Source organism: Ictidomys tridecemlineatus, chromosome 1 (assembly GCF_052094955.1).
Source record: "Ictidomys tridecemlineatus isolate mIctTri1 chromosome 1, mIctTri1.hap1, whole genome shotgun sequence".
NCBI classification, from domain to species: domain Eukaryota; kingdom Metazoa; phylum Chordata; class Mammalia; order Rodentia; family Sciuridae; genus Ictidomys; species Ictidomys tridecemlineatus.
In genome coordinates, this window is record NC_135477.1 from 16,775,460 (window position 1) to 16,789,148 (window position 13,689).

The 13,689-nt window shown below is 40.5% G+C and overlaps 1 protein-coding gene across 6 annotated transcripts in view; it reads left to right on the forward strand.

Moving 5' to 3' along the window:
- The window catches only part of Gpam (glycerol-3-phosphate acyltransferase, mitochondrial), a 65,602-nt gene extending 54,888 nt beyond the window's left edge, over positions 1 to 10,714 (forward strand). For all 6 annotated transcript variants that reach the window (XM_040271674.2, XM_021723293.3, XM_078050079.1 and 3 more), the window contains 8 exons: positions 2,077 to 2,147; positions 3,073 to 3,337; positions 3,872 to 4,014; positions 5,164 to 5,241; positions 5,882 to 6,022; positions 7,170 to 7,359; positions 9,600 to 9,658; positions 10,301 to 10,714. In XM_040271674.2, the coding sequence (XP_040127608.2) occupies positions 2,077 to 2,147; positions 3,073 to 3,337; positions 3,872 to 4,014; positions 5,164 to 5,241; positions 5,882 to 6,022; positions 7,170 to 7,359; positions 9,600 to 9,658; positions 10,301 to 10,417 (1,064 nt within the window). In that variant the 3' untranslated portion in view covers positions 10,418 to 10,714. The remainder of the gene's footprint in view (positions 1 to 2,076; positions 2,148 to 3,072; positions 3,338 to 3,871; positions 4,015 to 5,163; positions 5,242 to 5,881; positions 6,023 to 7,169; positions 7,360 to 9,599; positions 9,659 to 10,300) is intronic.
- The last annotated feature ends 2,975 nt before the right edge of the window (positions 10,715 to 13,689 follow it).

The following is a 13,689-nucleotide window of genomic DNA, read 5'->3' on the forward strand; positions in this document are numbered from 1 at the left end:
TAGTGGCACATGCCTGTAATCCCAGTGACTCGGAAGGCCGAGGTAGGAGGATCACAAGTTGTAGGCCAGCCTTAGCAACTTAGCAAGCCCTAAGCAACTTAGCAAGACCCTGTCTCCAAATAAAAAGGTTCTGAGAATACAGTTCTGTCCCTGGGTTCAATTTCTAGTACTGGAAAAAAAAAAGTCCTCAGTCAGCACCATGGTGTCTTGGTACTCAGACCAGCAGGATCTCCTTGCTCCTTCTGCTCTGGCTGCTCATTTTCCTACTTGACTCTGGGCCAGAGGAGTTTCCTTCCTTCTTCTTTCCCTCCAACCTTCCTTTGGTGCTGGGGAATGGAACCAAAGGACTTCACACATGCTAGGCATGCACTCTACCACAGAGCTGTATCCCCAGCCCACAAGATCCTTGCTTAAGCATAGCTGATTATGTGTCTCTTTTGCCTAAGATTTGGATGCAAAAAATAATACATCCTAATTTTTGAAAAGTAAAGGTGAAATAGATAGCAAAATCCACTATTCAAGTAACTAGTGGCATTATTATCTAATCTCCTTAAAGATATTTACAATTTTTTACCATACTGGTTTTCATTTATAACATTTATTAATGTTTTAAAGAATTCTTTTTTAAATATTTTTTTTTTTAGTTGTAGATACCTTTATTTCATTTGTTTTATTTTTATTTGGTGCTGGGGATGGAACCCAGTGCCTCACGCATGCTAGGCAAGCGCTCTACCACTGATCCACAACCCGGCCCCATGTTTTAAAGAATTCTTTATAAATACTCTTTTTAATGACTGTAAATATGGTACTGGACACTTTTTAAAGTCAACACTAGAGACCAATTGTGAGTGACATGTTCATGAATTCATTGTTCTTTGTCATACAACTTATATTTTCTTTTTTTTCCACATTTTTTATTGGTGCATTAAAGTTCTACATAATAGTGGGATTTGTTGTTACATATACATGTACACAGTATAGCAATATAATTTGGCCAGTGTCATTTCCCACTATTTCCTCTTTCTCTCCCTTCCTACATCCCCCTAGTTCCTTTTTTTATAGTCTACTGACCTCCCTTTTATTTTTATGAGATTCCCCCTCATTCCTTCATTATTCTTTTCCTTACAGACTATATTTTTATTTCAAAATATTCCATGGATGTTCATATAATTTTCTATAAATCAAAATGTTGGGTTATATACTATAGGTATTTTCAAATATATTTCTGTGCCCTTGCTGCCCATCTCTGGGCCAGGTTGAGGGGCCAAGGGTATAGCTCAGCAGTAGAGAATTTGGCTCAGCATGTACAAGACCCTGGGTTCAATCCCCAGCACTGCCCCCGCCTATGCTTAGCCTACCCCCCCAAACCCCCATTCCCTGCCAAAAAAAAAAAAAAGAAAAAAAAAGGAATAGACTCCTCTGGGCCAGTTTGAAAAGAGGAAATGAAGACACATTGAGCTCCTGTTACCATGGGTCCTTGCCAGACCATCATTTCATTCTTTCACAGCCCTATGAACTAGATAGTATTTTGCAACTGAGGCTCAGGAATTTTGTTTCATTTTCTCTAAGTCATGAAATTAATTAGTGTAGAAATTAGGATTTGAGCCCAGATTTTTCTGACTTCAAATCCAAATTTTTCCTTTTTCTATACCTTCACTCTAACTTGGTGAGTATGTGCAAGAAGAGTGAAATAGAGATGCAATTCTAAAAGACTTCGGCCAGGGACAAGTCAGGAGACACACGGGGGTATCCCATAGAACTCGAGAACAGGCTCATACTTTGGGTTTTGATATTTCAATAAGGGTATCTCTTGGTCATAAGTATCCCAAATCTTTTGGCTGAGGTTGAAGATGGACCGGTCTTAGATGGTGGCATTACGAATAATGATCTCTAAAGAGGTTCCATTTTACCAGAGCGTGATGTAATGCTGTTTCCTTTTGGTAAATCACAGTTATAAGAAATGTGGCAGAGAACTTTTATAGTTTTATACCTTTGTTTAAATTAAGGTGCTTTTAAAAAGTTTTAGCTGTATTAAAAAAAAAAAGTGCAACTAAAGCTTTTGTGTTTGCCTTCCAGCTGCTAGCAAATCCTGTGCCATCATGTCCACCCACATTGTGGCCTGCCTGCTGCTCTACAGACACAGGCAGGTATGTCCATGATATCACCCACAGTTCAGCAGAAAACCTATGAAGCTTTTATCAGCTGTTCAGAGGCATCTTCAGAATAGATTTGGCCCACTCCTGGCTAGTACTATGAGATAAACAGTAAAATAACTTAGGGACCCAGTCCAAGGGAGTTTCTAAACTTGGTAAAGGAAGAATATACATAAAAGAAAAGTCAGACTACTTAATATATGCAGTAATAAGATATTTTTTGAGACCAGGCTCAGTGGCACTTGCCTATAGTCCCTATTCCTTGGGAGGCTAAGGCAGGAGGATTGCTAATTTGAGGTCAGGCTGGGTGAGTTCTTGTCTCATAACAAAAAGTAAAAAGGTTTGCGATATGGGTCAGTGGTAGATATTCTTTGATTAATATGGTTAATGTAAATAAAGTATATTTCATTGACTTGTGATATGTATTCTGATAGTGAATGATTTCCAAGTAATCTGATTTGTATGTTAGGGCCCACCCTCTGTCTTCCCACGGTAGACCTGTCTTAACTCTTTGATAGGATAGACCGTGACTGGCCCATTCAGTCATGTTCTCAGCACAAGGCATGGTGCTGGTATGTAGCCTCCAAATAAATGTTTGTTAGACAAGTATTTAAAATGAAGGAAATTCTTTCTCAAGACTGAAAACTTACCTTCAGACAACTTTTCCTTCCCTTTGTGATCTTACATACTCACTCATACTAGAATGGTTTCTGGCATGTGGAGTACCATGTCATTCCTATGGGACCAGCTTTTTAAGCAGTTTCCTGACTGGCTCTATATTAGTGATCTGGGTGTTTTCTGTAGGTCCCAACAGCAAGCTGTGGGAAGCCAAAGCAAGAAGAAAATCCTAGGAATATTGGCCTCTTGGCCTTTTGGAAAGGATATTTTCCCTGTCCTGAGATCATTTCTCTGTCTGTAGGGAATCAATCTCTCCACATTGGTGGAAGACTTCTTTGTGATGAAGGAGGAAGTCCTGGCTCGTGATTTTGACCTGGGGTTCTCAGGAAATTCAGAAGATGTAGTCATGCATGCTATACAGCTGCTGGGAAATTGTGTTACAATCACGCACACTAGCAGGAATGATGAATTCTTTATCACTCCCAGCACAACTGTGCCATCAGTCTTTGAACTGAACTTCTACAGCAACGGGGTGCTCCATGTCTTCATCATGGAGGCCATCATAGGTATGTCAGGCCCTGAATGCTTTCAGATATTTTCTTGGAAAGTACAGGGCCTAAAACACATAGTGGCATCTACTTTGGTTAGATGATAGCCTCTTGTTGGAGAAAATGCATTGTTATATTTTTAATTTCCAAATCTGCTGCCATGTCCCTGGTTATGGCCACAGCAGGTATTTACTGAACCACTGTGTGTGCTGTTTGCTTATCACTGTGAAGGGGGTCAAGTGCCTTGCTGTCTAGGAGCTAAAAATCTAATTGAGATGGCACCCACAGAGCAGTGAAGTGAGTGGAGGGCTTATGTGATGGAGAGAGTGCAGAGGAGAAAGAGCAGAGGCAACTGAGCCCTTGGGAATGTCTTTCATAGTGTTAAGATCATGTGGAATCATAAGAATCAAATCCTGTGGGATTTTCTCCAGTAAGAGCAGGCCACTGTTTTTGATATATTAACACTTAAGGAGATCTGAGTTATTAGAGCCAGGTGAAGTTTGTCTTGGAGACCCCGTGCTGGTGACTTCATTCTTACTTTTATGTCCCTAGCTTGCAGCCTCTACGCAGTTCTAAATAAGAGGGGCTCGGGAGGACCCACAGGTGCCCCCAGCAACCTGATCAGCCAGGAGCAGCTGGTGCGGAAGGCCGCCAGCCTGTGCTACCTACTCTCCAACGAAGGCACCATTTCTCTTGTGAGTGAAGGCTCTTCATGTTACCTGTTTTCTTTTGAGCATTTGCACGAAAACAAACCACCTTTGTTTTTCTCATAGAAAACTTTTGGCCCACTGTTGCAGCCTTCTGTTCACTCCTGCCGTCAGTGACCACCAAATCAATGTCATTGACCATCTTGGTTTGAGTGTGGCTCACCTCCCCAGTGAATCCTTTGTGCAACTACAAGGCATGGGAGGACAGATTTCTCAATGTTTGTAGTTAGACCCAAAGTGACTGAGTGATGTGTGAAAGAGTCTGAGTCATAGTTTGTCAGTAATTAACACACCCACATATAGATGATGGATCACAGGTGATAAAGAGTGAGAGAAACAGCCTTAAAAATCATCTGTTTGACCCCCCCTCAATTTACAAATGAGGAAACTGAAGCCCAGAAGTAAAAGTTAGCATTTATATTATAACCTGGCACTTCTAGATATTTAAAATGAGACATATATACTAAGCCATAAATATTTCCTTCTCAATCAAGTACAATTCATATTTTATTTGTATTTTAATATCTCTTCCCCTTATATGAATAAGTCTTGGGACATTTGCAATTAAAAATATTTTGAGTACAGCTCTTCTATATGTTTTCATTGTGTATCATTGATTGGTGGTTCTGAGGGGGAACTTGTTTTGCATGAACTTTGGATGATGTGACAGGAAAGGTAGGGACAGATGAGAATCTTAAGATTAGCCTCATCCTTTCCCAGGGGTCTTGTCATAATACTTTGTTTCCTCATTCACTACTTTTGTGAATATTCTTTGTTGTAAGATGGCCTATGCAGAGAGATTGTCTCATAAAAGACCAAGAAACAGGTGGTGGGGACAAAGACCCTTCATAGGGCTTGCTCTACTCTGGGAGAGGACTGAGTTCAGGAGCACCCTCTGCAGGTGGTTTCACATCAGGAGTGCCCACCAGCCAGGAAACTAGGTCTCTCTGGCTTTGTCCATGACCAGGCATTTATCAACAGGGTGGACATCAGAAATCACAGAACTTGCCAGAGGAGTGAAGTAGGTGATAACATGGAAGGATTTGGCAGCTACTTTGTTCAGTGTCTTTAAAAAATATGGAACAGTGAAATTTATGTGTATAAATAAGTTTTTTTTTGTTGCTGTTTTTCCCACAGCCCTGCCAGACTTTTTACCAAGTTTGCCATGAAACAGTAGGAAGATTTATCCAGTATGGTATTCTTACAGTGGCAGAGGTAAGAGGAAGAGCCTTCCTTTATTTGTCTCTTGAGTTTCTTGCTCTATTTCCTTACCTTTTCCAGCAATTATTTATGCCAGTATTTCTATCAGTAATTTTAACCAATAATTACATTTGCCATGTAGTCATGTCTAGGTGAAAGAAGAGAAAAATAAAGATGGGGAGAATAAATGTCTTTTTGAATTATTTAATATTTTGCTTTCTTTTATATAAGTGCTATTGTTTAAGGCATACCTTGACTTGATTCTGTGACATCCAGAAGTTGCATTCTAAGATGCGACACTGTACATATCAGTGTGCTTGTAGCTTGCATATGTGCAATCTTCTCTTGAGATTTTAGTTTTGGTGGATTTGGTGTAGAGGGGAGGGCCTGGGAAAATGGAAGTCAATTCAGAAGATGGAAGAGTATCTTCATTTGCTCTGTCTGGTAGCTCTTTCCCAAGACCCTACCCTTCTCCTTCCCCTGCTATCTCCTGAGTGATTTTTGATTGGAGAGGGAGGTAGACTGGTGTTAGGAAAGGCTAAACAGAGAAGGGGCAGGAAGGGACTGAGAAGAGGACTGCCTTCTCTGGTCCAGCTGGGCAGTTACTTGGGTACCTGGGTGTATTTTTTCACTGTTGGTGGTCTCCTTGGCATAGCAAGATGACCAGGAAGAAATCAGTCCTGGTCTTGCAGAGCAGCAGTGGGACAAGAAGCTTCCTGAACCGTTGTCTTGGAGAAGTGATGAAGAAGATGAAGACAGTGATTTTGGTGAGGAGCAGCGAGATTGCTACCTAAAGGTACTTTGGTGAAGAATTGAAGGGAATATTACAATGATGAGTTGAAGTTCATATTGTAGCTAGGAAAAACTAAACTCTGATAACTTGTTTATATTCTAAATACTCACTAGCCAGCTCCATCTAGTAAAGACACCTAAATTGCTCAGTTTGGGGATTGGTAAGTAGAAAAGTAAATAAGAGTTGAGAATTCAGAAAGAGGAAGACCAGGGAGCTCCCTGTCACTGCTATCTTGTGAAATCTACAGGCACATTCTTGTTCACCCATCCTCATAGCTACTCCCCATGAGGCAGTATTTTTTTTCCAAGTGACATTTAGAATTTCTCTCTCTTTCCATTTAGATATTACTAGTTTGAAGATAAGGCAGTGATCTTGCTTGCACATTCCAGAGGGGCTCAAATCAACCTTCAATTTTGGGTGGGTGCAGTGAGAACCTCCCTGGCCACAAAGCTCCCCATTACTGTGCTCATCCTTCCCCAAAGTGCTAGTGTATGGTGAAGTCCTATGGGGGAGACAGAAAGTGGGACCTGGGAAGGACTGAGAGATCTTGGTAGTCTGACCTGATGGCCTTTTGTCACACTCGAGTGACTGCTGAGTCCAGGCTTTAAACCCCAGAGGGTCCAGCCTCAGAACCAGTTGTTTGCTTTGATGACAGAATGTCATAATTGTTGTTCAGTTATAAAAATTGCTTCTAGGAACTGGTTAGTGAACACAGCCTCAAATATTATAAAGGTGAAAGATTGCAGTAAAGAACACATTTCAGAATCAGTTGTTTTTAACAGAGATTATCTGCATGACGAGGATTCTCCTTTTATATAGTGTTTGTGGGAGGGGCCATCTTTTCTTTTTTTTTTTTTTTTTAAAGAGAGAGTGAGAGAGAGAGGGACAGAGAGAGAGAGAATTTTTTTAAACATTTATTTATGGATTAGCATCTGAATACTTTTATTTTATCTATTTTTATTTGGTGCTGGGGATTGAACCCAGGGCCTTGCACATACTAGGCAAGTGCTCTACCACTAAGCCACAACCCCAGCCCCAAAGGGGCCCATCTTTTCAAGTTACTCTTTTTTTCCAAATAAAGTCCTTGTCAGCTTGCTTCACTTCTTCTGTCCCTTGTTGGAGCCTTCATTTTCTGCTTTTGTACTCTCAGGTGAGCCAGTCCAAGGAGCACCAGCAGTTCATCACCTTCCTACAGAGACTGCTTGGGCCTTTACTGGAGGCCTACAGCTCTGCCGCCATCTTTGTCCAAAACTTCAGTGGTCCTGTTCCGGAGCCTGAATATCTGCAAAAGCTGCACAAATACCTAATCAACCGAACGGAAAGAAATGTTGCAGTATATGGTATGTTAAATCCCTATTTCAACTTCTTTTAAAAATTAAAAAAAATTCATTGGTGCATTATAGTTATGCATAATAGTGCAATTCACTGTTCTATATTCATTATATGCACACGTGATTTGTTCAATTTCATTCTCCCATACCTCTCCTTCGCCGCCCCCCCCCCCATCCCTTTTCTCTACTGGTCTCCCTTGTAATTTCATGAAAACCGCCCTTCTACCCAACACACTTCTTTTTTTCTCTCTACCTTTCACATAAGAGAGAAAACATATGACCCTAGACTTTATCAGTTTGGCGTATTTCGTTTAAAATAATGCTTTCAAGTACCATTTATTTTCCTGCAAATGATATAATTTCATTCTTTGTGGTTGAATAAAATTTCTTTATGGATATATAGCACATTTTCTTTTTCCACTCATGTCTTGACAGATGCCTGGGCTGGTTCCATAGTTAGGCTATTGTGAGTTGTGCAGCTGTAAGCATGGATATGCATGCATCCCTATGAAATGATATTTTAATTTTTTAGGATAACACTGAGGAGTGGGATAGCTGGATCATGTGGTGCCATTCCTTTTGAGAAAATGCCATATTGATTTTCACAGTGGTTGTATGAATTTATAATCTCACTAATAGTGTTTCTTTTCCCCCACATTTTCTCCAGCATTTATTATTGCCCAATTTTTATTATTGTTTTATTCTTTTTAAAATATTTTTTATTTGTAGATGGACACAATACATTTATTTTATTTATTTTTATGCGGTGCCGAGGATCGAACCCAGTGCCTGACACGTGCTGGGCAAGCGCTCTACCTGAGAGCCACAACTGTAGCTCCTTGGCATTCTTGACGGCTGCCATACTGCAGCCATTGATAAAATGAGAGTGAAATGAAATCTTGGTGTAGTTTTGATTTGCATTTCCCTGATCGATGTTGAACAATTTTCATATATTCTTTGTCTATTTGTAAAACTTTTAAAACTTTTATAGAAATCTGCTTATTGTAGGAAATTGGAAAAATATAAAATTATCCTGACCTGTAACTCAATAGATTATTACAATTATTTTCTTTGGTATGTCATGTAAGTTAGATGATGCAGTTATATACTCTTAAATCTGGCTTTTTTTCACTTAACATTTGTGAGAGTCATACATGTTATATGTAGTTTGACTTATTGTCATGAAATTTTCCATTATTTACCATATTTTATTCATTCTATTGTTGAAAGATATTTACATCATTTGCAGTTTAGAGCTACTTTGCATAGTGTTGCTATGAACATGTTTGAATGTCTGTCATTAGGGGGAGCATCTATGATCATATATATGACATACACGCAGGAATAGAATTGCTTGGTCACAGGCCATGGGTATGTTCACTTTAGTAGATACTGCCAGACAGTTTCTAAGTGTTGTACCAACTTGCCTTCTTACCAGTAGTGTGTGTTTCAGTTGTTCCATGTCCTGCAGCCCTTGGGGTTGTCACATCATCTCTCTCTCTTTTTTTTTTATTTTCTAATATTTATTTTTTGTAGTTATAGATGGACAGAATGCCTTTATTTTATTTTATTTTTTATGTGGTGCTAAGGATCGAACCCAGTGCCTCACACATGCTAGGCAAGTGCTCTGCCACTGAGCCACAACCTCCGCCCTCATCTCTTATATCTATGAGAGGTGTGGATGGGGTGGGGGTAGCACTTCATATGGTTACAGTTTGGAACTGAAACTACTTAGAATCAAGTTTTAGAGCCAAAAGGTAACCAGAGATAATCTCATTCAATCACCTCACTTTATGAATGAGGAAACTACCCAGGATCATACAGCTAGTCAGTTAATGGACAGTCTTGGGTTTAGAATTCTTGCTTTCTGATCTGTAGCCTGTGCTCCCTCTGGCTGCACAGGTGTGTAGGAACCATCTATGCAGCCCTGTGTAGTTTACAGGAGTTCCCACACATTATCTTGTTTGAGTCTCACAGAGACCCTGCAAAATGGATACTTTAGGTATTGTCTGTTCTTCCTTCTCTTTTCTCCCTCCCTGACCCCTTTTTCCCTAATAGATGAAAAAATGGGTTTAAAGAGACCACAGATCATCTGGGAGACCTCACTGTTGCTAGTGGCAGAAGGGGAGCTGGCCGGTCTGCGGCTTGCTGTGGCCCTCCCTCTGCCCCCACTGCTTTCTTACTGCTGGCCTTGGGGCTTTGTGTCCACTAGATCTAAACCCTGACAGGGTCTTATTGTTTCTCTACAGCTGAGAGTGCCACCTACTGTCTTGTGAAGAATGCTGTGAAAATGTTTAAGGATATTGGGGTAGGTATCCATGTTTATAAAAGCTGTGTTGACATTGGCTCTCAAGATCTAGTCTGTTTGCACTATTTGTATTGGGAGCGTGGCCCCAAGAACAGCTGCTTCTGCTGGGTTGATTGGGGAGGCATTTCTGGGGATGAATGCTGGGGAGGGACATGGCAACAGTGAGACCCATCAGTACAGATTTATTTGCATGTCCCAGAATTGTGCTGGTTTCATATTCATTCCCAAACTGTTTACATATAAAGATATCAGAGCGTTTCAAGATGCTCCTGTGAGCTCAGCCATTCATTTAATTCCATTTGGCTCTCAGTTTTTTCCTTGTGTTTTTGCTGGTCTTGCTACAAGTCTTCTCAGGCGTCTTTTCCCTTGGTCTCATGTGGAACATGAACTCCAGGGGGCATCAAGTGTCTCTTTGTAAGGCACGGTGTGTGACTTTGTTCTGGCTTCAGTCATGGTGTATGATGCACTGGTTGAACTGTGTCCCCAGCCTCCTGCCTCATGTGCACCTGCACATCCTCATTTATTTAAATCGGGACGTGGTTTTAGGTGCCTTTGCTGCCCTTTGGGGTCTAGAACACAGGTCAGGGTTGGTGACAGATATGCCCTCCTTTGCCTTTAATTGAATCTACACTTTCTCTTCAGGTTTTCAAAGAGACCAAGCAGAAGAGAGTATCTATTTTAGAACTGAGCAGCACTTTTCTACCTCAATGCAACCGGCAAAAACTCCTAGAATATATCCTGAGTTTTGTGGTGCTGTAGGTAACTTATGGCACCTCTGGCAAGTGAAGGGCTGGAGATGAGTCCCTTGCAGGCTCCAGCATTTGTCCTGAGAGTTGCAGGTGCCATCGAGTGGCCGGGCCTGCCCTGCCCTGAGGTGACCTGGAAGACAAGTGCCTTCTCCCCTTTGTGGACCTGTGATCTTCCCAACTCTGAGACACAGCGGCCTATGGATAACACTCTGGGGGCCCTCAGCCTCTGTTGCAACTCATAATCAGTAGATTACTAGATGAAATCTCAATAAATTATTTTGGAGTTTATTAAAGATTTACATTTTAAGTACGACTTTTAAGGACTAATTTACTGTGATGGAAACAGAAATGTAGTTGTATTCTAGAACTGAATGTTGTATAGTATACATAAATAGTGGAGTAATTCATTCGTATATTTTCTGATTAATCGTTAATGCTTCCCTTAAAAATAATTGTCATCCATTCACTCTTTTCGGTTTTACCTTTGTCAGTAGTAACTAAATTTGAAATGGGAGCCCTTTCATCCCAAGTGCTTTACAGATGAGTGGGATGAGGTACATCATACCCAGGTATCACTGTGCTGTCTTTTGAGGTCAGATTTAGAAAACGTGTTAAGAGCTACATGAAAACAGACAATATTAGTTTAGGTCAGGAACTGAGATAATGCGATCAAATAGCCAACATCAGGAATTAAATTTCGCTGGCAAAATACAAGGTAAACTTGGCCAGAAAACTGGCACTGAAAACTTGTGCTCACATAAAAAGTGCCATTGAGTTTCAAATGACCAGCAAGTATTTAAAAACTTCTCCTGTTTTATGTCTGCACCCCTTCCCACCTCTCACAGGTACAGCTGTTTCTTCTAAAATCTCCAGCCAAATAGCACCTGCACTGAGTTGATTAGCTCAGCCTGATGGGCTCTGTTAGTGCACGGTGCTCTGGCTGCAGACTCCCGACCCAGGGCTTTCATGTATGCACACAGGTCGGATACTGCTGCCAGTGTGGGTGGCTGGTTCTTACTCGAGTTTGCAGTGTTTGAACTGTGCAGTATCTGCATGTCCTTACTTCTAGGTGAATAGCATTTATGGATTTTTACCTTTGAGAAAAAAACATGGTTTATATGCCTAAACCCTCTCATGCCTCATAGAGGCAAATAATTAATTATGAAAAATTGTCTGTTTATAATGGGTAGGTGCCTTTTTGTGAGCAGGGAGCATAATTAATTGTGATAATTATGGTGATTTCTTAAACATCATGTAATGTTAAAAATTTTCCTAACCATTTATTGTCCCTTATTTCCATGATATTATGAAACTATGAGTTTTTTTCTGATGAGTGTTGCATAGATTCTTTGAATTTAGTATAAAAGTACTGCAAATTAAGTTTGTACTTTCCTGAGCTTGGATTTTAAACACTAATAGAATTTCATGAGTATGTGTGCATTGGGAGAGGAAGGGGTATTGGTGGATAGTTCACATTCTGTGAAATAATCTTGTTTGAGAGTCAGCAATAATACTAATGCTGTGTGATCTTCCACCGTTCTCCAATTCTGTACATAAATATATCTCTCCTTTATCTTGTAGGAACTCACGTACCATTAAGTTAGTCACTATAGCAACTGGTGTGGCATGAGATGCCACTTTTTCACCTTCAATTTACTGAGTAGAATAGAGGAACACTTCTGGCTGCACTTGGGGACTACCCAGGGAATCTGTTCATTCCCTTGGATGGTCCTTCTCTGGGGAATCAAACACTTCACAAGTCTCTTCTTTTCCTATCCTCTAAATTGTAATTCAAGGATCATTCAACTTCTCTGTTAGTTGGCTGGAAAGTCCAGGTGGAGACTGGCTTTCCAGTGGATATTGCTGCTCTGCCTGTCACTTTTGCAAAGAGCTGCTGCTTTACCAGCTTGAGCAGAGAAACTATGGCTTCTCTTGCTTTACTTTCCCTTTTAGTTGGTTTGTTTTCAAGAAATTTGATCAGATGCTTTGGGGAATGCAATTTGCTAGCTCTTTTGCCACTTAACTCACTGTGAGGATAAACATGCATGCTTTTGTAATTAACTGGTGCTTTGAAAACCTTTTTTAAGGAAGAAAAATCTCAACCAAAGTTATGCTCATCCAGAGAAGCTGACCCTTAAGTTAATTTTAGCACAGCTCATTCTTTAGTGCCTCATTACTGGGGAAAAAAGATCACAATAAGGTTTCCAGATAGCTCTGTTTTGCTAATAGACATGTTCTCATTGTTTTCCAACAACGGATGGCTTCCAAGTAAGGTTAAACCAACTAGGTGCTTGTAAATAATTTATTACAGTTTACTGTATTGCATTTCTGTGAAACTGAAATGCATGCCCTTCAGGGGAAGACTGTGAGTCAAGTTTAAAAACAAATAACCCAGTAACAAGCAATATGAAACTTCACCCTGTTTTTAAAAAAATAACAATGTCCTAAGAAATTCAGAAGACAGGAAGGAATTTGCATTGTCTTAAAATTCTAACAAAATGACAAAAATGTGTGTTAAGTGTAAAAAACTAGGAACTGAGAAGGCACTGCATCTTCTTCTTCAGACCTCTAAGTCTCATGGAGTCACAAGGGTGAGTAGAGAAAATATGTCCTAGGATGGCAGCGAATGGAAGCTCCGACTGTGGAGTTTCCTGCAACCTGGAGGGGCGAGGGCAGTGCCCGTAGAGTTCCTTGTCTTCTGAGGACCCTGGGAGATGTGCCTCGGTGTTTTTTAGCAAGTGTTGCTGGCAAACTGTTCGATCGTGGAAACTTGTGCTGCACCTGAGCACGGTAAGGGCTTGGCCCCCAGCAGTCTGTTGAATCTGGCATTTCCCAAACTCTTTTGACCTCAGGACCTTTTCCCCCTCTGGGACACCTCTGAACCTCTCACTAGTATCCTATGGAAAACATTTGGGAAAACACTACATTAGGCAGTTCTATAAGGAGACAAAATACTGACGAACAGATGGCACCGAGGCTGAATTCGCATGCATTTTGTACCACCAAATGTTGAGATGAATGATGGGTATTTCCTCCCCTGGAAAGAATAAGCACAGAAAAATTGTAACATAGGTGGCCAGAGCTCCTTCCTTTGATGGGAAGAATTGTCAATGACTGGCTTTTTTACTGAAAGTAGCAGAATTAATACAAGGATTAATTGTGGGAAATGATCAGGGTTTTAATTCAGATCCTAGAAGAAAACATCGCACAACTGAATGCAGATTTTTATCCGTAGATAGTTCCAGTATTTAGAAATGTAGAACCTATTGAGGTTTATAAGAC